Raw genomic sequence first — 27,357 nt, forward strand, 5'->3', positions numbered from 1 at the left:
GGGCGGAAGTGGGATTCGGGGCAGAAAGTCGTCTCGTTATTCGCTAAACAACGGCGGAGTTGACGACACGTGTGCGCTAATGACATGTATCGTGTATAACGATGTACTTTGCAAGGGTGTGCCGAACAACGGTGACAGCTCGGGAAACAGGATGGGCCCGAAACTTTGGGGGGAAAAATTGGATAAAATTGTGGGGATGAATAAAAAAAAAAGAAAAAATAAGAAGGGACTAAAAAGTCACGAGGACGGCATTTTCCGCGATGGCGCGCACCCTGTAATCGGCCCCGGAAGCCGCGCGTCATGAATGCGAAATTATCCACATTTATGACTCGGCAATTAGCCGGGGGTAAAAACACCCCTTCCTCGGGCCATCCCCCGGGGTTATTGAGGTAATCCCGAGGGAATTAACGGCACGTGTACGTGGGGGCTAAATTCAATGATCGAGGGGTCCTGCACGTCGGCCAGGAACTTGTTTCGCGACGGCGGAAATTACCCCTTCTGGTTCGCTTTTAATTGGCGGGTTTAAGGCCCTAACCCTTTGGCGACCCTGGAATCGTAAATCGGGTCGAATTGATTTTTCAGATGTTCTCCTCGAGGAGGTACTACTCGACGAGCTCTCTCCACCACGTGAGGGCAAGCAGACAGTACTCCTGCGAGCAGACCTACATTTAGCGACGAAAGATCGTCACGATCCTCGTGACGACCCCTCGATCCCGTCCCGATTGGGCCCTCTTATAGCGCGACTCCGGGCCCTCCACCCGTTTCTCGAACGGACTGGGTAGGTCTCTTTTCCTTTTTCTTTCTCTTCCCCCTTCCCACGTAAAAAGCACGAGAAGCACCTCGCACGACCCGCCACCCCCTTTCCTGCCCCCAAAAAAAGGACCGAATAGGTGTCGACAGGGGATTTTTTACGAGCAATAAACTATGCAGGAATATTGGGGAAAAAAAAACATTAAAAATAGAAAATGGGTTGTTTTCCATAAAAGAGAAAAAGCCCACTGGCGACTCCTCTCCCAAATGTACGCAAGCACCCGAATTTCGCACCCCTCGATGTATCTCCCACCTGTGTGACTAAATGCCACCCCCTTGCTAAAAAAAGAGAAATGCACGGGGATGTGTTTCTCGCACCCCTCGGTGTGTTTCACCCTTGGGCGAGTTCATTTCACCCCTTGAGAGTGTTCCTAGATTTCCGTGGGCTTTGTTTCGTATTTCTGGGCGATCCGTGTTCCCTCCCCCATTTTCTTCCGTTCCCGTAACGGGGAATTAAGTCCCAGGGTGGAGGGGTGGTTTTCCAGGTGGTCTTAAGAGGGCGGTTTAAAGTCTCGGGATGGCTGGCTTCCATCGGAGCCAGGATTTTCCCGGGTGGATGAATGCACAAGGAGACTCCGGAGTCGTCGCGTTACAATGCACCCCTGCACTCCTTCAACCCTTTGCCCCGCCTCGGTGGGAATTCAGTGCACCGGTGCAGCTTCGCGACTTACCTCCTGTGACGAAATTACGCACAGATCGGGTTACACGCCGTCTAAAAGCAGCCTTGGTCCGGGGCCCTATTTGAAACTGAGTACAAAGAGAAACGAAGAGAGATGCAGGAAAGAGGGGGGCGGAAATAGAGGTGTTTACTCGAAACCGTGCGGCAAAGTACCGGGGAAATTGCAGGCATGCGACTCTACCCGTAAAGTTTTCCGCAGGGGGTGCAAGAAATCGAATTAAAACCGGCAAAAAGGGGGAAATCAATCCCCGATACCGAGGGAAAATTACGCGGACGATATTCGACCCCCTGCCGAGGGGTGGTGCCGAAAAACCGCAAATAATCGGGACGTCGAAACGAAAGCGTGCCTAGGGGAACGTACAACACCCCCGGGAATGGTCCAGGCCCATAAACTATCCCGAAATTGTATTCCAGCGAGGGCGGCCATTTTTGACGGTGGGGAAATTTCGTGGAAACTCTGGGAATAGAAATAAATAAAAAATATACGAGCCGACTTTCTCCGTCTCGAGTTCACCGAAGGGGTGCCGATCGAAAGTTGCGAAGAGTGGAAGCCCCCCTTGAGGGAGGTCGTCGAGGAGGGCGAGTTTCGAGGTTCTCGCGAGATGTTTCTTTTCGAATCGCCCGGAAACGGCAAGAAGTGCACGATATCCCGATCCCCGGAGGTCCCTCGGGAGTTCCCTCGATGAAACGCGCGCTCATCCGGCCACTAACGTGGGAGGAAAAAAAGCAGGAGAGAACGGGGGTGGCACGCCTCGGATCATTGCGCCTCTGGGGGAGCTTTACGACTTGTCGCGTTTATGCGGTGCGAGAAAGGGGTGCCGCGGGCCGGGACGTCGCCATGAAAGTCCCCGAAAAACGGGAGGACGTGAGTTACGAGCCGTCCCGCCACCGGGAGAGATATAAATGTCGGAAATGGAGGCGGTGGGTGCCCCGGGCCCGTTGTGCTCGTCTCCGTTGTTCCCGGGTAACGACGCGTCGCACGGGCTGACCCGACGTCGGCCGTTTCCACTGCGGCGGGTTCGGAACCGCAGGTGGATTCCTCCCTCACCTGTCGAAAGACCAAGGACCGTCGACCCTAAACGGGAGGGAAGGAAACTCCCTTTAAAGGACCCTCGAATCGGATTGGAAAATCCAAGCGTTTCCCTTTAAACCGGGCCTCCGAATTTCGGGAGTTTGGGGAGAAGTGTCCCGGACGACCCGAGGGACTCCCCGAGGAAACTGGGGCGTGAAAAATCCGCGGGGAGGAGGAAGCCAACGGGAGTCCCGCTTCTCTGTTCGGAAGGCACATATTTCACGGGAAGGCCGAGGAGAAAGGGCCTTTCTCTCTTCGGGCTCGTCTTCTACGCGGAGATTCATCGTTCCGGCGAGTCGATAATGTCTGTCGGGATCGCCTGACGTTTGCCAGCGAGTCTTCCCTCGGGCACCTCCGGTCGGTCCTTCGACCGTCCCTCTCTTTCCCTCTGAAGGTCTTCCTTCTCCTGTACAGAGACCACAGAGGGAACGTCGGGACCGCTGCTCTTCTTTTGCCCTTTCCTTTGACTTTTCTCTCGGAGGAGCGCGCGAGTATATCGAGAAGAATTTGCGAACCTCGAGTCGCGACTCGCCCTCCACCTTTTTGCGGATACGCGGAATAACGTCGCAATGCGGCACGCATTTTTCGCGTTTCTGGGCTTTTTCCTCGGCTCTCGTTCCGAGAGGACCGGGACAGAAATCCTGGAGATAGAGACAGCAAACGGGAGGAAAGGAACCAACGAGTCCGGGTTCGAATTTACACCTCCTCCCGGTCGAGCAGATATTTCGGGACAGAGAGATACCCTCCATCTCTCTCTTCCTTTTTCTTGCTCTCCTCGGGATCGCGGAAGAGCGGATAAATTCTCCTCCGAGTCGGTCCACCGTCGAGCTAGAATTTATCGCTCCATTGAGCCCGTCCTTCCAATCGCTGGACCTACTCGGGAATTTTCGGCCGTCTTGGACCGACTTTGCGCGGATAAGACGAGACAGAAAAGGAGAACGCGAAAAGACGGAAGGAGAATGAGGAAAAGCGGAACGCCCGGCACCGGACGAGAAATTAAAATGCAGAGCGGCCGGATGAGCTCTCATTAATTTTCTGTCGCTTGTTGACTCTGACGGCCTCAAAGGGAGACTCTCGTCTGCTATTCGTCGACGTATGATAGACGAGGACCGTCGAGGAGTTGTAAAGATGCCTTGAAGAGACTTCACATTTCCCCCCCTTTCTTTTTCTTCGTGTCGATTCGGTCCTTAGCAAGGCCGATTATACGCGACATTATATGAAGGCAATCGATGCATACTTCCAAAATTAATATCGATATTTTCCCTATTTCTGAAGATGAAATTTCGGTGTATTAATAATTGGGTATATTAATTCCTAAAAAATAATATATGTGGCTTCTATACTGTTAAGCGTAAAATTTAACATTCTCCAAATTGACGGGCTACTTGTCTATCGAATTTGCGGAAATGCTGGGATTTGGTCCGTCGACGGGTCGACGTCCGTTCGTCTCGAAATCGAATCCTGGGGAGAGTTAGGCGTCGCGACGCCTCGCGGAAATTATGGGGTGTACAGAACCCCGCAAACTTATGTCCGATCCGGCCTGATTTGGTCTGATTTGGTCTGATTCGGTTGCGGGGAGGCACGAACTCTCGACTTCGATTCGAGACCGATCGGACCGAACTTCCGGTCCCAACTTCCGACCGACTCGTCTCCGCCTTGGACGGGATATGGGAAACGGAAATCCTGGAAGCGAGAAGATTTAAGGAATATCGTACCAGAGGACTCCCGGGAGGCTTGGTTTCCTTGAAAGCGGGACTTTTCTCCCAAAAACCCGACCAGCTTTTTCCGGCGTTTATTTCAATATTTAAATCCAATTTGCAGAAAAGTATCGGATGCCACTTTCGCATCACCTTAACGAGCACGCGACGTTTGATTTTGCTTCCTTCCTCTCCTTCTCTCGGTTTCCCTCCTTTTATTTCTCCCTTTATCCTCTCTTTCTTCCGCGTTCCCGTGATCGTAAAAGTCGCCAGGGAGCGTGTCCGACCGCACTCCCCCCGCATCCACTTATTATTAGATCGGATTGCTCCCGCGGGAATTCCGCAACGGAGCTTCGCCAAAGCGTTTCCGCACATCGGGGGAACTTGCACTCTACATAAAAGACTGGTACTTGTCTTTTTACCCCGACTTTTCGCGATAAAACCAGGATTCATGTGCGACCTCACGCGTACTTTAACTACTCCCCAGGAGTAATGTCAACGGGTGGGCGGACCACTCTGCGGTTGGGGAAAAAACTCATTGTTAATCCTTTATCCCCTGGATTAGTTAGTATAAGACATTGCCTCGATACTTATATTATTCTTCATTAATGAAGGATATCCCTCCAAGGGAATTACAATAGGTACACAGTGCTGGTCTGTCTCCCCCAAAAATGAAAATAATCTGGTAAGAATTACTGATAAGAGTGGCATGGGATTTATGGGGACATAATCAGGGTCAAACGACACGAGGTCAGCGTGATTAACGTCATTTGAGGGTAACGAGGTAAACGGGCGTGAAAAAGTTCCTCGGCTCGGAAATCGTCCGGAAGCTGCAAAAAATCGAGGCTTCCCTCGTCGGCCCTCCGCGAATCGAGCCTTTGTCTTCCCGGCGGACGGGAGGCGTAAAAATCCCGTAAAAATCCCGGGAGGATCGGCGGGCCTCGAAAAGCGATCCCGAGGGTACTCACGAAGGGGTGGAAAGTTTTTTCGCGAGGATCGACTCGTAGGAATCTCTCGAAAAAGCCTGACGGGGGGGCTAAAAAACCGCGTGCGGAGAAGAACTTATGGATTCGCGAGATTCGCGCCGCACGGTCACCCCAAAGGACTGGAAAAATCGCCGATATTTTTCCTGGGGGTGGAAAAGACCTCCCTTGGAAGTGGTCGAATCAAAGATCGGGGTTTCACGGAGAGAACGATTTTTTTTTTTGTTTTCTTTTCTCCCTTTCCGCGAATGTTTTTGGCCATTCCCTTTCCTTCGACTCGTCGCCATCGAGAGTCGGCCTTTCCCGAAGTTCCTCCGGGAAAGTTTTCCCGAATCCTCGACAGGCGTGCACGCATGCATATATGCATGCAATACCGGGGTCCTTCCTCCTGTGTATGGGATCGGAGTCCTGCGGGATCGACAAGTGGAGGAGACCGGGGAAAACTTTTCCTCGCGGACTTCCAAGTGAGGTAGGGAGACGAGAGATGAACATTTTAGGTCGCGGACTTCCAAGTGAGGTAGGGAGATGAGAGATGAACATTTTAGGCCGCGGACTTCCAAGTGAGGAAGGAAGACGGGAGATGAACATTTTGGCTCGCGGACTCGAGGAGGTAACAAGAGAGATGAAAATTTCTACCCGGGGAACGAGTACACCCAAGACTGCCCGTGGCGGATCCTTCGAAGGGGATGAAATATCTCGCCGCTATCGGCGGATTACGCAAAACTGGGTCGGAACGTGCACGCTCCATTTATCCGGGGACAATTCGACGCTAACGCGAGCGACGAGAGCGAGTCGGCTAGAAGGAGACTCTTTCCGAGCGTCGTTCCCGAAATCCCTACTTAACGATCCGCGGTCTGCCGGGGCGCGCTCCGTTTCCAGGTTTTCGGTAACACCCCCTCTAAAAGCGTCTTCAATTCACCCGCCTTACAATTTAACTAACAAGATTTCCTCCCTGAGGGTCACTTTTAATTCCCGAAACCTCGAATAGCGACGTCAAACGGATCTCATTAATGAGACTTTACCGAGTGTACCAAATCGTTCCAAGCTTTCCAACCGTATAGGCGACAAGGAAGGTCTTGACAGCAGTGAAATGTCACTATTTAAAAAAAAAAGAGAATTTTCAAAACAACCATAAAGAAATTTTAGTTGTTCTCTTTAATCCTCGAGGTCCTCTCTGAACGGTGTTTTCCAATCATTCGGCGCCCTTTGCCTTTCCCTCCGCAATTTGAGCAAGGTATTGAGAGTAATCACCGTTTCTCCTGATTACAGTACGTCTCCGGGATGGGTGGAGGGCACCACGGGAGCAACGTGGGGTACAACAGCGTAAGCCAGAGCAGCGACAGCGGGATGTGACGTCAGGGTGAGGCCCCCCCGGGGGGCCCACGTCGGGGAAGGGCCATCCGCTTCCGAGACACGTGACTGTAGGCGGGCCCAGGGCCCGTCTCCACTTCCGGCGAACCTGTGCGGAAGACCGGAAGCCTCGTCTCTGGGTCCAGAGGCCCTGGGGGACTTCTTTCGAAGCCAAAGGGGCTTTCGCGACCTGGCGAGCCAGGCGGAAGCTGTCCACTTCGCGTGTTCATCGGCGAGCACCGTGAAATGGGCCGAGTCGGGGTGGAAGAGAGAGAACTGCGAAATCTTTTGCAAATCGAACCGGAGTGGGAAGTCTTGCGGATTCGGGGGCGAATTTTCAGGGGGAGGGAAGTACCCCGCGCGAAAAGGTACGAGGCGAGGCAAAGGAAACAGGATTGCCAAATTTTTTCCAGGGCGAAAGAGACTGAGAAGTTTTGCGAATGTGGATTCGGGAGCGAATTCCGGTGAAAAAAAAAAACGCTGGTTGGCGAGAACGAGAGTGAACTGCGAAATTTCGTGTAATTTTAAGGTGGCTGGGAAAAAATGGAGAGGACTGCGAAATTTTTTGCACGGCGAGAAAGGGACCGGGAAGTTCTGCGAATGTGGATTCAGGAGCGAATTTAGGTGAAAAGATGCGAAACGAAGAGAATGATAGGGAACTGCGAAATTTTTGGCAAATTGAAGGTGACCGTGGAGAAATGGAAACTGCGAAATTCTTTGCAAATCGAAGGACACTGTGAAGTTTTGCGAATGCGGTCTCAGGGGGGAATTCTGGTGACGGTAGGGTCTGTCTCCCCCTAAGGTGGGACTTCTCGTATTGTCGTAAACCGTCGAGACTATCGCGGATCCTCCGAGAATCCCCTCGAGAACTCCATCTCCCCCATGGTGCGATATCGCGTATTGGCGCGAATCGCCGAGACGATCGCAGATACGCCCGTAAGAAATGGGATCGAAGTGATGGATGCCCGAGGAATCGGAGCTCGCCAAGGCTGGCCTTGGGGTTGGGTTTCCGGAGTTTCGAATTTTTCCCCCCGATATCCGGGAGCGAGAGCCGATACTATCACGATCGAACCATCGACCGGCGTTCGATAAATCGATGTTAACGCTTAGGTCGAATCGTATACCGCGGTGGCAAGAGTTAACAGTGGCCGGTCGAGCGGCGAAGAAGCGCGAAAGGGTTCGCCGGCGCGAATTGTCCAGCACTTCCGGCAGAAGTGCTCCAAAATGGCGGCCGGAGGGAGAAAAGGAATAAATCGATAGGCTCGGAGAAATTTCCATCGCGAGACGACGAGGTGGCTCCGAGGATATCCTCCGAAACGCGAGCCGAGCGCGTTCTCCAAAATGGCGGCGATCGCCGGAACCAGGGGCGGGAGAAGAGCCGTAAAACGGATCGTTTGGTGGGTCGTTTATGAACAACGAGTGCCGGAAGCTGCTCTCGACGAGATCCCCGGGAAATGACGCCGTTTCCGAGTCCCAGGACGCGCGCGGGGCATTTTTCCTCCTTTTTCTCCGTTTCTTTCCCGGTGACGCGTCCTCCGGGTTGACGAGCGCGTCCGGGACTCGCGGCGGAGAGAGAGGGAGCCATAGCGGAAAGGCCTGGCGAGAGAGAGACGAACCGAGAGGTAGAATGATAACGAGCGCACGCAGGCCGTGCGCGTGTATATATCCTTAATGCGAGCCGCGTTTCGCGTGCATTTAAATAGTCGGCACCTCTTTCATGACGCGAAGCCCGTCCTGATGGCGTTATGAAATATTGAAAAAGCCGAGCAAAGAACCTCGGGCCTTTCCGGGGCGTCGCGATGGCCCCCTGTGCTCGTGGAAATTTCCAAAGGGCTTTTCGCAGGGGTAAAGAAAGGGACGAGTCCGTTGACGTTTCGTTTCCCGGCGAATGGGCATTCCTTATTTTAAATTATCCCCGTAATCTCGCGTGGATTTCTTCCTAAAAACCTCCTAGTCCAACTTCTCCTAGGTATCCGCGGTATTAATTTCTTTATTTTATTCCTAACCCTGCGATCGTGTTCTCGGATAGAATTTTGCTTTATAGGTAATCAAAGCGAGGGGAGAAATTCGAAAATCAGGAGCAGAATAATTGATCCGATTAATTCGAGGTGGAAATTCGGGAGGAGGAAGCGATGGAGAGATGGAGAATCGCGGAAACACAAAGAGGGAGCGAGATAAATAGGAGTGCATAAGGACACCCGACGTGCTGTAGACTTTTTATCGTGACCTGTAATCCGTCGATTTAGCGCGCTGTAATCGTAATCATAGCCCGTCGACACCCCTCGACGGAATCCGGCGATTCCGACTCAATTAATCTCCCCCTGATCGATCGATAGCGATCGGGGGTGGATTCGATCCAACGTCCGCGGCAGGTGACGGAGTTTATTACGAGAAAAGGCTCGGGGACACTTGAAGGCCCTGTAAAAAAAAATCGATCGAGAGCTACGCTCTTCGAGGGAGGAGCTCGGTTCTCCTCCCTCGGCTGTAAATAGGCGAGAAAAAAAAAAGGGAATTATGAAAAAAAATCCGAAATCAACGGCGAAGACACGACGAGATCCGAACTCTCGTTACGGACAATGTGTCTCCCGGTATGTGCTGTCCTTTATAATAAATATCTCCGGAAAGAAACCTTAATCACCATTGAAAAATCCCCTGAATCTATTCCAGGTGAAAGAACAAAACGAGAGAAAAAAAAAATGGTTCACGCCCTTAAGGGAGTCGGTAGAGCCCCGCACCAAATACATATGACGGACGCGAGGTACAATTGTCTTCCGTGTTCGAAATACCTGAACATTTTTCAACGGTATACGAGGTCTAAGCAGGTAAGTCGAGCCCGAATTACACCTGGGAACACTAATCCACCTGCAGTACCTCAATCGATTGCAGGCTCGGAATTTATTACCGCACCGAGATTACCCGAATCCGCCCCAGATTACAAGGTGGAGGGGCAATACAAGGGGATTACAAGTCGGTATTACGGCTTTTTAGCGTCACGCCAATCCGTCTGGATACCCTCTCCGGGATTCTCGGTGATATCAATCGCTTTGGCACCGATATCACTCGCGTTACAATCGCGTGGAACGAGCCGGAACGCGAAGCGTGTCCGCGCCAAGTGCATCGACTGTGAATTAGTCTCGGCTGGAATACTTTTCGAGGGGCATCGATCGGCCCGATTACAGAGAAAAATCCCGTGCCTCGGTTTATTTGTCGAGAGGCTCCCAGGGGAAATAATTGAAAACAATTATCTCTCGATTCCGACGCGAGCAGGAGTAACGCCGATTGGCTCCAGCGAAATCCGATTTCGCTTATCGTGCGAAACGACTAAAAGTCGATTTGCCCTCCTCGACATGGCAGAAAATCGGATCCCATTAATCGACCTGACCACGTTTCGATTCCACAAGCCTCTTCCATTTTTTTTTTTGTTTTTTTCTTCTCACTCTTTATTGAACTCGTCAAAAGTAGTGAAACGAACGAAACGGGGTTTCTCCTGACTTTCGTAGCGAGAATTGTACAGAAACGTGTTACGCGGTTTAAAATTAAGTGCAGTCGAGGTACATGCGTAATCATTCCCTCGCGTGAGAAGGCGCCCTTTGTCACGAGACTTTGTCGGCTGCGGGCGCATGCATCGCAATTTTCCTTTTTTTTTTTCCCCTCGCTCTTTTTCTCTTTCGCTCATCCATCGAATGCACCCGCAATTGGATCACGCGTGACTGACGCGTATGAACGAGGTGCGGCACGCGGTAAAAAAAAAAAAAGAAGAGAGAGAAAGTAAGAGGGAGGGAAAAAAAATCGCACGGTCGTCGATTGCGGCACTTTGTAACTGGCGGCACGTGCGCGGCCATTTTCCCGCCCTCTCTTTTTTTTATTATTGCACCAGTCACAGCGATTGGCGTTACGGTAATGTTGCTCCTTGCAAATGCGACCGCGTTGTTATCTTAGGTGACGGAATACTTAAATAACTCTAGCTAAAGTCCGGGGCCGGCCCCAAGGATGCATATTATGTACGCGTATCTGCTTAATATTCATTTTTTCTTCGGTTCATTACACACTTAGATGAGGTCCTCTTTGGTGCTCCGGTAAACGTATGTTTGCTGTATGCATTAATGAGCCTAAATGAAAACGATCGACTAGCGCGACGCGACTAATCTTAAGGTGACACGAAAGTGGCGTCGAAGAGGTTCCTTGAAACTTTTCTCCGAACCACTTTCGTGACACCTTAAGGTACTAAACGGAGTACCAGGAAGCAGTTCGATCGCTCGGTAAAAAGTGTCATACCACCCACGGTGGCAATACATGCGAACGTCCGCCAAGGGAGAGCAGAAATTGTTTAAACGTCACGTAGGAAATATTGCTTAGCGATGCAAAAAGGAACCCTTACATAGTTTTCTTATCTTTATTTCTTTTCCACGGTCCTGCTGTTCCTTACCGCTGTCGTTCAATAGACCTAAATCACTATCGACTAGAATCGGCCTATTAAAATCTTAGAAAAATCGAACCATCGCCGAGTGTACTGGAAGTACGGGACGATCGATTCGACCTGGGCATGTGTCGCGTATGTACAGAAGCCGAGAAGAATTATTTCAGGATTTCTCTTCGGCTCCGAGGAGAGACACCCTATTTCCATTGAATTTAAGAGATTTTCGGATAATAAACGCATTCCCTCCGAACCAGGATACCGAATCGGTTCGGAAAGAAACGACTTGCGTTAAAATGAACACTTTTACAGTTTTCTAAACAGTTTCGGTTGACCCGTTAAAGTATACGCCTCGTCTTTCGTGCTCTTTTGTATGTTTCTTTCACAGCCTAGCGGCTTAATAGGAGAGACGGTGAAGCGGATTCACTCACCATCTGACGTATCTCTTATGCTCCTCGTTTATACTGATTCGCTTAATGGTCTCGTAGCCTAGGATTATCGAGAAGCTGAAGAAGATGGATTGCATGAGTCGCGCGGAAAGACCTTTGGTGAATATGCGAAGACCCTCTTCTAACCAGAGGACTCTGAAGGCGCTACACATGCCGTCGAGTCGCTGCACCTGCAGTCTGGCACGAACGATATCGAGAGGATTCGTTAAAATCGTCGTCGTGAAGCCTCCCAGAGTCCCAGCAACAGCTTGGATCAGTAGATGCGACACCCAAGGTGGAAGTATCTTCAGCAGCTCATCTACCATCGAAACATACGTCGGGATTAATTGTTTTCAAGGAACAGAATAACAAAATTAATGAGCTAACCTAAAAAGACGCAACTGGTACTGAACAATGCTACGGTAAATGGAGAAAAGGACGTGAAAGATACCTTGATAGGCAGTGTAGAAGCTCCACCAAAGTGCACTATTGGGGACGTAGGCGCAAATAGATGCAAAGTAGCCACGATAGAATCCTCGCAGACCATCTCTGCGATAGATGGATTTGACTATTTCCGCAGATATGTGGGCCTTCGACTTGCCAGGTTCTAGAGTCAAGCCCAGCGGGTTCATTCCCATCTGATAAAGAAGCGTGTCAAAGAGGCATTTGAAATTCATGAATACATGCCGAGCATCCATTTACAAGTAAACCACGAAGGTATGCCGGACCTCACCTTGTCTACGGCGAGCTTTCCATGCTTGGTGTGCACTCCGAGGACCATTAAATGTTGACTAAGGACGTCGAAGGGCACGACTACGGTTTGTCCTACTAAGCTCGCTGCACCACCTCCTATCAATGCTTTCACTCGTGGGTCCAGGTGCTCGGTTAAGGGATCTCGAGTGAGGAAGCATCGCACTCCTTCGTACGTCGACACGTAGGAGACTCCGGACACGATTTGTACCGAGCTTATCCAAAAGCCTCGATAAAGTCCTGGAACTCCTTCTACTAAAAGGATTTTCTTGTACGCATCCATCATACCTGCGTGAAATGACAAGTTTTTAGGAATGAAACAGAAGCTGAATCACTGCATTAGCTAAAAAGCCCTGACATTTTAAAGTTACAAGTATCTACGTACCCGAATATGCATGATTCTTTCTCTGAATTTGAAGTCGAGTTTTGATCACTGTCAATGGATAGAGGCAGCATCGAACGGCGAACGAGGAGAGCATGCTCAGTGGAATAAACTTGGACTTGTCCATCATATCCCACTCGATGGTTTGAATGAACTGTGGTGCCTCTACCGCAGACATCTTCGGGCCTAGGGAATGCAAAAGTCACGTTTGCCGGCAAAGAGACTACCCCACCCTGGACTTTGAGAAACCTGTCGTGCAGCCTGCTCCTGCACATCTCATCGGTGCTTCCTGGGCATTACTACCCACGATAGTCCTGCAATACAATTTCGTAAGTGAAAGCATCTCGCTAATGCGTACGATCGTTCATTGGCAAAGTGCTTGTTTACTTCGACGACAGCATATTAATAGCACCTATGCGATTCAAGTTCATGAGCATAAAATTAATTTTAGCACGTGAAACGCATCCCGAATAAACAAATAATCATATGTGAAGCAAGGTCGACTTACAGGCGCATCGAATGCACCGTATCTAATAAAAACTGGGCGATTAATTCCTCAAGGTCAATGGTATTCGACGATCACCCGAAGAGTTAAAAGAGCAACGCTAAAGACACACGACATGACGCCTATGATACTCACGATGATGTAACTACCCACTATGGAAAAATGGTGAAATTTTTCCGGCGGCACAAGAGGCGCTCTTTGAACCTTCAGGTTTCGAGAACTCGAATTCATACCATATTTATACCCGGTATAGACCCTGGGTTGCTCGCCGACGTCCACGAGGTAGCCGCACCCCGAGCATAAATCTAACCGGCAGATTGTCTTGAAAACTCAGAGATGGGCTTAAATCGCCAGAAACACGAGGCAGCGGCGACCGTCGAACGTTATCAGTTAGACGATTATTTACAATACTACGCGTGTGCTGTTTTAACTTGCTCCTAAGCCTCCATTACGACATCATCTGTCGCGAAGCAAAGGAGATTCGGTACGGCACAGTGCAGACTTTGCCCTGCGAGATGGCGCCACCAAGGCGGCTAGCTACGAACTCCCCAAATGTTTCCACAATTCACATTACCTTAGAAAACCTCCACTCGTTCTTATCCAATCATTTTTCTTATTGCAAAAGAACTGCGACGCAGTGATTACACGCCAATTATCTGATCTAAAATGAAATAGGATCGAGTACAGCGAAGAAAATTGAAAGGAGGTTTCTCCGAGCGTCGCCATTATTACCGACAGGTGAGGCGCTATTTTCAGAAAACATTGAGAATGTTGCATATGCACTGTAATATTCGACCAAAAGGACAACACTGAATCCATTTCTACAAATTAATCGGGAACCTGTTGGGAAGTACTTAAACCTCCTTCCCGCGTTAATTAATACGAAATTAGTTGGTTAAGTGCGCGGTCAGATGGCGACGCCATCTCGGCCATCGTAATTCTTCGCAAGATGGCGGGCAGCGCGTCCACAGGCGCCGCCGACTCGCGTTATGGCAGAAATTTAATAACGCAACGTCCAGCTACGCTCGATTTACTATACGGTAGCAAGAAGATTGCAGGCTCAGGTGCCTAGATTTATCAGAATTTAAGTCGAAAGCCCGACCCCACGTGACGGCACTAAACATGTAAATGCGACGACTCCATTAATCTCGCGCAGCTCCCTGTAAACCGTTGCACTCTAGGAAGAAGGCGACCCAGTAAACAACGCCAAGTTTCCCGTTATCGAAGCATGGATTCGCACAAAAACATTAAGGAAAACGAAAGAATCCATGCTTAAAATAAGGGATGCAAAACGGTAAGAGCTAATCATAGGCCTGAATTACATGTTTAATATCGGTACAAGATTGCTACGTCCCACCGCTGAAGCGAATTGAAAATTAATCGTTCGAGCACAACATATCCTGTTGAAAGATAAGAAAAAAAGAAAATCCACATTCGTAATTTTTCACCACTAGCACCGCTGTTACCGTATATAAAGTGCGATCAAGGATATTTAAAGAAGAATTAAAAATAGAGTAACTTAAGTATAGTGCATAAGTATAGCGATGGCGGCGCTTGATGTCAAACCCAATATCAAATCGCTTTACGGAATTCAAGATAAGTAGACAATTTTTTTCGAAAAAAGAAATTTCACGAGTAACGCGTTCTACCTTAGGGTCTCCATGATCACGTGTTAAAGTGTCAGATAATTCTGTGCACCCAGTTTGGAGAAGAGTTTTATAAATATGTTGACTTCTTTGCTATGTACATATCACACTTTCATATCACCTTAACGAGAAAGCGAGAGTCATTTATTTTTTTTCCCCCCAGCTGACTCGGAATTGCCCGTCGGGAAGTCGAAGAGGCAACTCGGTGATGCTTCCGGTGGAGGTCCTAGCGATCGTGCTGACCCTGACCCAAGGATGCCCCTCGGAGGGTCAGGACTGTCCCCAGCTGGACCCTAAGAACGTTACCTGCGCATGTAAATTCGGAGGCTTGGAGGTGACCACGGCTTCCGGCGTCGTCATCAAGGACGAGAACTGCAACTCCATGCAGAACAAGAACGAGTTCAAGAGGATGCCCCAGGTAACGGCGAGCGAGAGACTCCTCGGGGCTGAGTATCCTCGATCTCTCCGCGTATGTCGAAAGATCGATTTCGGGGCGACGCGGAGAGATTAACGCGCAAACGTAACCGAGTCGGGGGGGAAAAAGAACAAGCATGGCCGCTCGCCGATTACGACCGTAGGAGTAAAAGTCGGCGACGTCTTATTTACACTCGCCGCTCGGCTTTCCACCGGAACTCGGGCGAACGAGTTCTTGCGCGACGTAGGAAACATTTAATACCGCCGAATTTATTGTCAATTAATCGACAAATTATTGTCATTTTGAAAGTCGCCGTTTACGTCCGACTCCTAGGGCGTTCCATAGGTCGGCGACGTCTCATTTACGCACACCTTTCCAGTTATCATGGAAAGTCAAGCTGGGAAGGTGTCCCGTGGTAGAAGAAAGGTTCGATTTTTTCCTTTTTTCCTTTATTTTCAACTAAGGTACCGGAAACTCATCGTCCATGTAGTCGATTCGGCGCGACGAATTTCTCCGTTTCGTGGTCGGGGAACGTAGCTCGCGGAGCCGGAAACAATTAATTGCGCACCGGCGAGAGGAGAGTAGGAGCGAGTTTACGGCCGCGCAGCTTTCTACCGGCCGAGAGAGTGAATCCGTTTTGTCCTCAGGTCAGGATGGCACGGGCCAAGTGCGCCAAGACGTACGCCCTCTTCGTGCTGGACCCCGACGTGCCGGGCTACCCTCGAGGGAACTTCTACAATCACCTCGTTCTGGGCAACCTGGCGGGCGAGGAGGTGAAGGACGGCACCCTGGGAAACGGCACGACGGCGCTCTGCTACAACGGACCGGACCCACCCCCGACCACGGGGACCCATCGCTACATGTTCCTCCTGTACGAGCAGCCGCAGCCGAACGTTACCCTGAAGGAGATCCCTGACGAGAAGCGCGCCAACTGGAGTCTCGCGACGTACCTCGCCGAACAGCAGACCAGACTCTGCGGACCCGTCGGTGGGACTCAGTTCAGGACCAAGGCCTGATCCGCGCGTATCTCCGCAACGAAACATTTATTCACCTGGAGAGCCGTTTCCAACCCTGAAGAGGACGGGAGAACTCTTCTCCGCTTGGAGAACCATGTCTATGTCTCGAAACAAGGACACTAAATTAAAAGGCGTTTTTTTTCTCCTCGACCGCGAGGTAGCCCGCGATCCCAAAGTGGATCCGAGGTTCGAGGGAATCACCCTGGGGACGGATCAATGGAGTTTGCCAGGAATCCTTCCCTCCCTCTAGGGGAAGCTCTGCGTAGGCTCCAAGCCCGGAGCGACTCTTACAGGTGGTCGGAGATTCCCGGCAAGTTTCACCCCCTGCGTGAAATCCACCTCGTATAGGAACACGGGTTAAGAGCGATTCATACATATGTACACAACGGCCATATGCTTTCATGGGCCTCCTCGACTTACATCGATATCCATCCATCGGTTCCGAGTCGATCGTCCTTTATCGTAATCGGTGGCGCGATTGGGCATCGCCGGACTCTCGAAGATGCTGTAAGGGCTCGGGACCCTTCCCTTATTTTCTTTCCTCTCGACCTTTTTTCTGCGGCGACTTTCCTCGAACGGCGTGCCTCTCTCCCGGGTCGCGCTCATGAATGGCCGCGCTGGACCGGCGTATGAATGAAATAGTAAATATAATTGACAGAAGGGCAGCGTGGGCAGGCAGTCGTCGGGCATTCGGTCAGAACGGGCAGGCGAGAACGGCGCGCGCCGCGTAGGATCGAGGTCATCACCTTTCTATATACGAGCGAGAGAGCCTGCTTTCGCCCTTCCAGCCTCGTCGAGGCTTTTGCTCTTCGAGTTCGGACCGGACCTCTTCGGGGCCGGAGGTCGCCCGGAAGAACGGGACTCCCGGGAGGAGTCCCCCGTCCTACGGTTCCGGCACGTAAAAAGACCCCGAAAAACTTGGAAATATAGCCCCGCCCACGCAAGTCCTACGCTAGAAAAAAAAAGTCCAGCTAAAAGAGCCAGAAATTCAGTCAGTTTACCTGGATTGGATCGTTAAACGTCCCCTCACTTAATTCCCGGTTAAAGTTACCAGATATTTCCAGTAAAATGTCATCTGATTACGCTAATTAAGCCTTTTCGGGCAAACGCCACTCTGGCTACTAGATGTATTCTGTAATCAGCTTTCGTAATCGGAATCCTTTGGGTACGTTAATCGAGCTCTTGTTAGCGATATCTGGAGATCTCTTAATCGGGCGCATCTGATAACATCAGTGGGACCATTTTTTTTTTTTTAATATCTGTAGAATTCATCCGGATACCTTGTACCTCGATCCCGGGAAACGAAGTTTCCCTGAACGTGTCGCGGAACGAGCTCGTTGCCGAGGATTGACGTCATCGCCGGGGATAGAGAGCACCTTTATCGCGGGTCGCGAGCAATGCCCAATAATTAGGGATTTCTTGCTCCTAATAGCCGCGACGCCGCTTGGGCGGATTTGCGGAAACCGCTACCGGGAAGGGGTCCTGGCCCCGGGAACCTGCCCGGGGGGTCCTGGACCAAGAAGAGGGGATGCTGCGCCGGTCATCCCGCGTCTCGCGTCTTTCCCGAGGTAGGGCTCGCTCGCCCATGTGGGAGGGATAGTTTCCGGTCGCCCACGCACTCGTCGGCCACTTCGCAGCCGAGGCAAGGACAACCCGGAGTTGTGAAAATGTCGTTCGATCGCCGAGTCAAGTGCCGAGGCGAGGCGCGGTAACGATCCCCGAGGTCGGATATCGATGGCTGATAAGAGTAAAAATAGAAATGAATATGATGCTACCTTTGGGTCCTCAGCTGAGGGGTTCGAGGGGGTCTCGACTCCAAAAGGGCCCTCCAAAGCTCGTGACCGGGAAGAGAGGGTAAATCTAGGGTCGACCTATAAGATAGTATCGTTTAAACATTCAAAATTTTCTCACGTTATTTCTATAAAGTTTTCCCCGTATTCCTTCCGGACAAAGATAGGAGGAAAATTAATCTAAACTTTGAGGAATTAATACTATCGTACCGAAAGTTTACCCGTTAAGATGAACTCTTTGAAACGCAAAGGAAGGGCAGGAACGCATCGGACGTCCCGTCGGAAAGAAAGCGGGAGATTACGGTTTCGACGGAGCAATCAGCGAGCTATCGATCCGATCCGCTGGTTGATAAAAATAACGGCGAGGTCCACCTTAAGGGTGTTCATTTCCGCGATCTCGCATCTCCTCGGGATCGTCCCGGGGGATGAAGCATCCCCCCTCGGGGGAAGAAGAATCCTTTCGCGAGAGGACCCTTTCTTTTCAACTTTTTCGTTGAAAGTAGATTGGGAAGTTTATCGAGGGTGGCTATCCGCCCGAGGATTCCCCTCGGGCGTCCCTTTGGTCGCCCGACGCCATCTTGGAGAACCGAGCGAAATACGCGATCGTCCCTGTTAACCGATACCGAGGCGATATATCTCTCGTCTCGTTACGTCAGAACTCTCGATCGTCTGTGCCGTATCGACCGATGGCGTCATCGCGCACATCCCCTCGACCGTGCATATCCGATCCGGTGGCGGTACCAAAATGGCGGCCGTTCTCCGCGAAGAGTCCCCGCCAGTCGGCTTGGGGGATGCGCGCGAGGGTGGAAGAGGTCTCCCACGGGCGCCGGCGTGGTCATTATGCATCCCTCGGGGTATTGTTCCCACGGGAAACCCGGGCCGAGGCGAACGGCAGGCGCAGAAGGTAGGACGGCCCGGCCGGTCCCGCGGGTGCGCGCTCGCGCTCGTGGCCCACGCGTGTGTGCGTCGCGTGCACCGGCGCACACGCTCGACCGGCTCCTGCACTCTCGTCCGTGGATTTAAGATATTGCGGGGGGGCGTTCACCTCGCGTCTCGGTCCCTCGATCGCGCGAGAGCGGCCCCGCGTGCGCGTGTGCGGCCGTCCGTACGCGCGCACACGCGCCTGCGCGGTGGATGCTCGAGGAACAGGGTGCGGCCCAACCCACCTCGGCTGAGTTACCTACCCATATTACCGTCTAGGTAGGCCGGTATATCCTGGCGCGCGAGTGCCGGCCGGCCGGGGTACTATGCCATATTTGCATCCATGATCCGGGACACGCGAGAGCGCGTACCCTGCCGGGGGACACCTCCTTTTTGCCACTTTTTCTCGCTTTTTCGCCTCCTTTTGCGTCCTCCGCGCCTTTCTGGGCCTCGCCCAGAACCCGCTCGCCCGGCTCCCCGGTGGAAACTCCCGCTTCCCGAAAAAAATACCGAGCCTCCGAAAGCGCCTCCCACGTCCCGAGGGTTTCCCGACTCGGAGGAGGGAACACCTTCTCATTGTTTTTTCCTCCTCGCGTTTCACTTTTCGTTGCGCCCCCGAACGATGTACCGGCGTATGTTAGAGGTTTCGATTTGAAATCCGATGTGAAATTTCAAGATAATCCCGTGAAGTTTGAGGGAGGCGTCCAGGTTATTCGGGGATTAATATCTTCGGGAGATTCGATAGGTTATAGTCTCTGAATTGGACTCGAAATTTCCGGTTCTCCGCGGCGTTGGTGTTGGAGGAAGTTGTCCCGGGCTGGGAGCGCGCCGAGAGAGAGAGAGGTCCGTCGAGCGAGGCGGCGCCGCCGCGGGTGCGAGAGAGACACCCGACCGACGGCGATACCAGAGGAGCAACGAGGCGACAAACGTTAGCACACGACACTCGCTACTCGTTGCTTTTTTAGGCGCTCGGCTCCACACGAACGGAGTGTACATTGTGCCGTGTCTATTGGCACTGGCTTCGAGTGCCCCTGTGTTTGTCCCGGGAGCCCGGCCGATCCTACGGGGCAACGATCGGCCCGTTCTCCAAACGTCCCCGTGCTTTCCCTCCCGAGCCTCGGGAAGACCGAGATCGTCCCGGAATAAGGAGAAAACCCGAAACGAGGAAAGCTGGGGAGAAATGATCCACTCGAATACGCCGCCATGTTGATTTGAATTTTGAGCGAATCGATTTATTCGCCCCTTTGATTTTTCCCCCGAGATTTATCGATATGCCCATTTCGGGTGTTCCCGGGAATCGGGGAAATTAGGACCGGTGCAATTAATAAATCTTCCCGCGGGATCTGCCGCGACGGGCTGGGCGTGTTCGAGCGGCTAGGCGAGGGGGAGAGAGATGCCTCTTCCTTTGGTGGTCCTTTCGGCGAGGCTTCGCCCTCGCCGTGGGAGATCCTCCGATGGCCCGGGTCACGAATCGAGCCAAGACGCACCTATGAATTATTTCCCCCCCGCGAAATTATGCCGACGCGAGACGGCGCGCTTTCATAAATCCGCGCCTCGCGGATTTCCCGCGCGCGGCCGCGCGTCCGCCGGATGACACGACTCGGCACGATTAATTGATGTAATAATTGAGAGGTCGAGTCTTAAATTCATCCCGAGAGGAGAGGAGGAGGGAGAGAGATGCATTCCACGAAACGCGCTCTATGCGTGCCGGCGGTTCTCTCTTCCTCCGATCGCCAGGATGGCACAGGGACGATGGGTCCTGCCCCTCCGCGTCTCCTTGGACTTCGTACCGAAATAACTCCCGATCCCGCCGTGTCGCGGAAAAACGTTTCCCACAAAAGTCCTAGCCGTATACGCGACGAACAACTTTCATCCTAAGCATTTTCGCCCGGCGCGATCGGTTAGCCCGAGAAATCGGGTTCTCGCGGAGTTCCGCGGTCCACTCCGGGCGCCGCGTTACCCTCGCGGCCCCACTTAGCATTTCTGCATCCGTGTTACTTGTCGCGCCGTTTTATTTCGCCGGATTTGCATTAATTGAGGCGTGTCCGATTAAAATGCGTGCCGATTTTAAATTCCGTACGTTGCGGCCCTCTTATCGGGGGATACTCTGGGAGCCTATGCGCCGTTTCGTTGGTTTTCCTTTTCGCTCCTCATTTTTTTTTCTCTTTTTTTCATTTATCCCTCTCCCCAATTTTTTCCCCTTATCTCCTAGAGTCGTTCTAGCTCGTCATACGAGCGTCGAGCCGTGAATGGCCCTTGCGGGCCTCGAAACGTACGCGGAGGATACGCGCCTCTTCGGGCCCAGAGGCTCCAAGGTTATCATCCCGACTACCATAATCCGCCTCGTAGATTACTATCGGAGGAACTTGCGACACCCGCGTCTCCGGCGAGACTTTCACCGCGACGTCGGTTCATTCATAAATTGATTATTGCCGCTCGTGACTATGTTTGGCCACGGCTCGGCGAGAGGCGCGAGCGCCGTCGCGGCTCGCGCTCGGCGTCGCGACACGCCGAGGGTCGACGATCTATCTCGGCATTTCCAAAAATCACCGTCTCCAGGGTGCTCCTCGGGGTTCCTCTACCACCTCCAAGCCACTTTGCAAAATGGAGAAAAATCCCGAAAACCAACCGAACCAAAAGTCCGTCGCCGAGTTACTCATCACTCCCACCCTCGAGGTTACCACGTGGCCCCGAAAAAATACCATTATCAGTCATGAAACGATAAAAAAAAAATGCATAACCTCCGATATCACTTCTCGATCTCCCCTCCGAGGGCATCGGTCAATCCGACGGGGTAAAAAGTCGAAAGGAAGGAAACCAAGGGAAAAGCTCGCAAAAGGAGTCCGACACGGCGCAGCATCCCAAAGGATCCCCCTTGTCTCCGGGCTCGGCTCGATAGCGGGCAAGGGTGCGTCGAGAGAGCCGGCGTGCGTTCCCCGGCCCCCGGCCCCCCTCGGCGGGCACGTCGAGATGGAAAGAAGGAAGAAAAGAGGTGTGGCAGGCCTCTCGCATTGTCCGCCCGTATAACGTTAGCGCTCTCTCGGGCCGGGACTGGTCCACGCGGCATCCGAATCTATCTACATAGACCGCGGCGGCGTACATACATTACACACCGGGGTACGTAGGTATGTCGAGGGGCACCCGCGGGGGAGAGGTGCCCGACGCACGGACGCGCGAATTAGCGCGTGTAAGTGCCGGCTGGCGCGAGTATCTACGTATATAAGTGCATATATAATAATGTACATACCAGGACGCGAGTGCACATATAAACGTACTCGGAGAAGAGCTTGTATCCACGAATACACCCTCGACGTGTCCGACCGGTATTCAAAGTCAGAGGAAAGAGGGAGAGGAGGGAGGCGGGGGCCCGACCGGTAGAGGGAGGGGGAGGGAGAGGGAGTAGGCACGAGCCTAACCACGACCAGCATCCCACGCGCCGGACCGCGTCTTTCGTCCTTCTCGCTCCCTCTCTCTCCGGTGGGCCTCTTCTCTCCTCCAGCGCGCACGCGCGCTCGCGCGCGTCCCTCGAAAGTCGAAAATCCAACGTCGTAATCCCTTCACCCGTGCCGCTCATTAGTTGCGTCACATCCGGTCCCGTGCCGGCCACCTCGGCCCGGAAAACCGATCGCGATCGATTTCCCCGGGGGACCGACTCTCGATCGATCCTCCTGGACGCCTCTCCTCGTGATTCGCTTTAGGGTGATCGATGGATTTTTTATTTATTTATTTTTTTTTTTTTTAGACGTTTTGGATTAAAATCGTCGACGGGGAAATCCTGGATTTTAATTATCGAATTATCACCCGGAAATCGGATGCATGTCGCGGGAAGTCGTTGTAAATCCTCGAAACGCTTAGAGTTTAAGAGCGGATATACGTTGCATTGAATTTCCTCGAGTAACTTAGAGTAAGATAATTATTCTTTGAATTATCGAAATATTTCTCTGGTTCGATGATGTTTTTTCTCTCGGTGCCCGCGGCTTAGGACGGGGCCGGAGGGATTTCTTCTCTCCCGCTTTTGCGGATCTCTTCCGATGGCTATCGGGATGCTGCGAGTCCTCGGGGATATTTTCAATCTGCATATTGCACGGGACACCGCTCGCGGGACCTGCCGGTCCCGATCGGCTCTTTATTGCCCATCCAGAGACGGGACGTCCTCCGCGCGACCTGGAACCGGCATGTAAATCAGGATTGCTCGCCAGGAACTGGTCCAATTTTTTTTGCCCGCCCTTTTTCGCCCTTTTTCCCTCTCCTGTCGCGAGATCCCCTCCGCCGCTCTCGGCGGCGCCGAATCTCGAGGGGTTCCCGAGGGAGGGGACCTCCCTGTTAAGGGGATGCGAAAGTGACATCAGGGGGGAGGTCCTTCCCCAAACTTTCCTCCGAGTGGGTGCACCGAGTCGTTTCAAACTTGACAATGTGAATGCGGAGGCGATGGGGAAGGTCCTGACCCCTGCGAGATTTTTTAAAAATATGTTAGATGCCTGTAAAAAAATTTCCAAAAAAATTGAAATTCATCTCGGGATCTTCCTTACGGCATCCGTGTTCGAGTCGTAAGGTTAGAAGCGATTCGGTACACCCGGCTCGGAGAAAAGTTTCGTAAATGAGATCTCTTACGCCAGTTTCGTCCCACCTTAATCCCGTGAGCACCGATAGACGTCGATCGGCGATTCTCCACGGCGGATTTACATCCCTCGGCAGGACTCGCCGTGTAAATCGGCCTCCTCGATTTTCTCTCGCCAGGATCGCGGTTTTAATCGCGCGGCCTCTCCCGAAGGAGAATTACGGCGCGAGGGGAACGACAAGCAGGGGTCCCGATAAACCGTGGGGAACGAAATCGAATTAAAGCGCGAGCGTCTTTATCGGCGAGGGGGAGGCCCCTCCTCCCTCTCCAGGGAACTGATTAACCCTTTCATTATAGCCGATCCCGATATCGGCCGGGTCATTATGTACTCTCGCTCACTTGCCTTACATGACCTTACGCAACTTACATCACTTACGAAATCTTAATTCGAGTCAACACTTGGGGGGTAACCCTCTCCCCTGATAACGGGAAACCACCTTAATCGATATCGCCCCGTCGGGTGATAATCGTCTTATCGGTGAGGTATACGGATCGATGTATCGAGAAATCCCGAAAGAGGAGAGGGAGCTTATTTTTTCTAAATTTCTGGACGTTTTGTCGAACCTCCCAGGGAGGGGGAGATGATTTAATTCCCACTGGCGGTTAACTTTTTGCTCGTCCTCCCGTTAACGAAGCCGCCGGCGGATCCTTCAGGAGGCTGTCCCTTCGGATCGGTCTTCGGGATCGTTAAGCTTTTTTCTCGGGACGCGTCGAGAACGGAATACCAATTAACCGCGGATCGTCCTTCCTCGGATTTTCCCGCAGGTCCTTATCGCTAGGAAGTGTGTAAGCTCGGTTTCGCGGATTCTCGGGGACGTCGCGAGTCCTCGACGACGTCATCCCCAGGTCTAAAGTCGTTAAGCCTTTTTCTAGGGACGGCCCAGGTGTGGAATATCAATTAATCGAGGGCCAGGTGGAGTGCGGCGGCTCCCTTGTCTTCGGCGACCCGGTGGCGATAAACTCGCACGTGCAGCAGGAAATCAGTGACGAGCCACTCCCGAGATGTCCATCGATTGATAAGGCGACTCTGCACCTGAATTACAAAACGATCGATCGAGTCGAATGAAAAGTGCGCGGAGCCTTGCGGGAATTTGGATGACCCGAGTAAACGCGGTGAGTACAATGAGAGAAAAGAAATCCTAATTTTTAATGAAATAATGCTCCTTACTAAATATCCGACGTTCGGATAAATCACTAAATGGTCGATGCGTTATCACAGAGTGGTTTGAATTCTCTAGAGACGCCACGAGGAGGCAAAGGCCTCGAAAAGGCATCGAAAAAGGGCCGGTCGTTAAATCGAACGGCACTCGCAACGGAGTAACGCGCGACGTTAACCCCTCGGCGGTACACCGAGGGTCACGAGTGCCATCCCTGGGAATATATTAACGCCAGTATATGATAGAAAAGCATTCATGTCCGGCACTATACCTCCTCTCGAGCCGGCGCAGCGGATCGCGGGCGTAACCGCGCGCGAGATTGAAGGCCCATTCGCGCATCTGGTAAAAGGATTCGACGGGAAAGGACTACCGGGATGTCCGGAGGACATTACCAGGAGGCGACCAAAGTCCCAGGGAGTGCGCGTTAATTAAAAAAAAAAAAACAATACTCAAAGTATCGGCTAAGAGGGACACAAGCGCCGCGTCGAATACCCGCGCTGATAGAAAATCCCATTAAACCAGAGGGATCATTCCCCAATTAAAGGAATCATTAATTGGGGTTAAATCACAAGTAGAGTTAATTCTTGGTCGCTCTATGTACCATCGGTCGCGTAGAAACGTAAGTACATAATGACAAGGAGGTCAGGAGCGGCCGCGTAATCGGAGTCGCCGAATTCGGCAGAGGAAGCGGTTTCGAGGCGATCCTCCGTCCGGCGCGCCCTCCGAGATCGTACGCTCACGGAAGCCCAAATATGGGGTAATGTGCGTCGAATTAGCGTCCCCGAGCCGCGACGCCTGGCGTCGTCATCCGTCCCGGCGCGTCCCTCCCGCCGCGTCGCGGCGCGACCCGCGACCGCCGAGAGGTGGGAGGAGTCGGCGATTTTAATGGCGGATTTTTGCGATTCGCCAATCGCGCTCTCCTCCCCCTCCCCCCCCCCCGCACACACGCCCGACCTCGGGCCCCTCCGGCGCACGCGCGCACGCGCGTGGGACTCGGCGCGTGTCGCGTGCCCGACCCCTGGCGGGCGCGGTCTCTCCCTCGCCCTCGCACGCGCCCGATAGCGCCCTCTCTCTCGGCCTATCCGCGCTTTGATCCTAACCTCCCGGCGACCCGCGGGCCCGAGCCTCCTCCGCGGAGAGCGCGAGTCCTCGCGGGCCCCCCAGTGACTCTCATTCGGTCGGCAGACTCCGCGGAGGAGGTCGGAGGAGGAGGTTAAAAGAGATAGAGGGGGTGGAAAGGTAAAAGAGATAGAGGGGAGGAACTAAAGGGTGGGAAGGGTGGAAGGGGCGAGGGGGGATCCAGGAAATGCAAAGTGGTGACGGGGTGAAGCATCGGACTCATCCAGGAGGCAAATAAGAACCGCGTGGCGCGATCGATCGGCAAATCCGGTGCCTAACCCTGCGCTTTTTAACTCCTCCGCCCCGGGTACGGGGATCTTCCGAATACCTTCGACAGTGCCCCTCTCCCGAATCGGCCGGATTAGGAATTTTTATTACCGCTACCTGTCCCGCCCGGATGGGAAATTAATCGCCGCCATGGGTGGCTATCGGACGGCAACGGGAAACGACTTACCGCGGTGATGAATTTTCGGCTCCGAGGACCCTCCCTCGGGGTCGGGCTTCACGAGGGAACTCGGAGTTTCGAGTTTTTCCCGTCGCCTTGAAAGTTTTCCCGCTTTCGAATCGAGAGAAATCCTGAAGTCGGTAAAGCCCTTTTCTGAAGGAGGGGAGGAGGGAATCGTTTCCTCCCGTCGGGGGGGTTCCGAGGCGAGACTTCAGAAATAGGAAATAACGAGCCTCGCGGGGAAGTCGTCCGCTCGTATCTCTTTTTTCTCCCCTTATCGTTTCTTTTACTATTCCCTGATAACGTTATCTCCCTCTTCCCGTGCGCTTCTTTTCCGTGGGCGGTTCTTAGACGGGGGGACACTCTCGCCGCGGCAGGAAATAATTAGAGGCGAGACCGAGGAGGCACCTCGCGACGGGTTCGCGTCACCGTCCCGAGTCCTCGTCGCTACCAGTTTCTAATCTCTCCCGCATCGATAGATCCGAACGCGAGCCGGTCGAGCGTATACGCGCTGGCTCCAGTTACGAGGTGCGCGCGCACCCTGCGCGCGCACACCGCATAGGCGAGTCGCGCGGCGTGCTCGGACGCGTGTTAAGCCCGGTTACGCGCGAGTAGAACGCGACCGCAATTTGTCGCGGCGCGCCGTCCGAGCCGTCCGCTAAAAACTCGCCTTACGTCCCTCTTACGCGCCGGCCGCCTCGGAGGGACTCCAACCCCCCCAGGTTCCTCCGATAGGAGTTCCCCCTAACACGCTGGCGTTATTTCACTGCTGTCACCCGAATATAGAGGACGCGGCTGTCAACGTCTTAAAGTAGGCCAGGTGAGCCTGGAATACAGTTTTAGGCCCAAACAAAATTAACAGGCTTATTTGAATGTTCCCGTGACGCAGACGTTCGTGCCATGTTGGATTTTCTTTGTCGCATTTTGTTTTTAACCTTGGAACCTTGAGCCACAGAAAAAGAAAGTCATAGAAATAGTGAAAAGGAAGATCTTAACGTTATTAAGGACTTTCATTTTGCTCACCGCCAAGGACTACTCCTATCGGTCCCGAAAAATTCTCAGCATAAATACTTCCCGCGTTACACCCGGAAATTAATCTTCCTTAGGGATAATTCCGTGCACCCAGTTTGGGGAAGAGTTTTATAAATATTCTGACGTTT

The 27,357-nt window shown here is 52.5% G+C and overlaps 3 protein-coding genes across 6 annotated transcripts in view; 2 read left to right on the forward strand and 1 right to left on the reverse strand.

Annotated features, from left to right (window-relative positions):
* Positions 1–6,700, forward strand: part of LOC105700247 (dopamine receptor 2) — a 39,345-nt gene extending 32,645 nt beyond the window's left edge. The window contains exon 4 of the mRNA XM_023434510.1: positions 6,511–6,700. Within this exon, the coding sequence (XP_023290278.1) occupies positions 6,511–6,594 (84 nt within the window). The 3' untranslated portion in view covers positions 6,595–6,700. The remainder of the gene's footprint in view (positions 1–6,510) is intronic.
* Positions 6,701–9,977: 3,277 nt separating this feature from the next.
* LOC105700389 (solute carrier family 25 member 44) lies at positions 9,978–13,649 on the reverse strand. 4 transcript variants are annotated; one of them, XM_012426194.1, is made up of 6 exons: positions 13,304–13,649; positions 12,815–12,879; positions 12,569–12,751; positions 12,167–12,471; positions 11,885–12,071; positions 9,978–11,752 (listed from the first exon to the last, which is right to left on the reverse strand). In XM_012426194.1, exons 2-6 carry the CDS (start codon positions 12,843–12,845, stop codon positions 11,433–11,435), a joined length of 1,026 nt encoding a protein of 341 aa, XP_012281617.1. In that variant the 5' UTR covers positions 12,846–12,879; positions 13,304–13,649; the 3' UTR covers positions 9,978–11,432. The 4 variants fall into 4 exon arrangements, with proteins under 4 accessions (XP_012281617.1, XP_012281616.1, XP_012281615.1 ...); XM_012426193.1 differs by having other exon boundaries at positions 13,224–13,649; XM_012426192.1 differs by having other exon boundaries at positions 13,206–13,649.
* Positions 13,650–14,924: 1,275 nt separating this feature from the next.
* LOC105700248 (protein D2) lies at positions 14,925–16,147 on the forward strand. Its single transcript, XM_012425922.1, has 2 exons — positions 14,925–15,134; positions 15,779–16,147. Exons 1-2 carry the CDS (start codon positions 14,925–14,927, stop codon positions 16,145–16,147), a joined length of 579 nt encoding a protein of 192 aa, XP_012281345.1.
* Positions 16,148–27,357: the final 11,210 nt, after the last annotated feature.

Source organism: Orussus abietinus, unplaced genomic scaffold (genome assembly GCF_000612105.2).
Source record: "Orussus abietinus isolate OABI.00-Male unplaced genomic scaffold, Oabi_2.0 scaffold18, whole genome shotgun sequence".
Lineage (NCBI taxonomy): Eukaryota > Metazoa > Arthropoda > Insecta > Hymenoptera > Orussidae > Orussus > Orussus abietinus.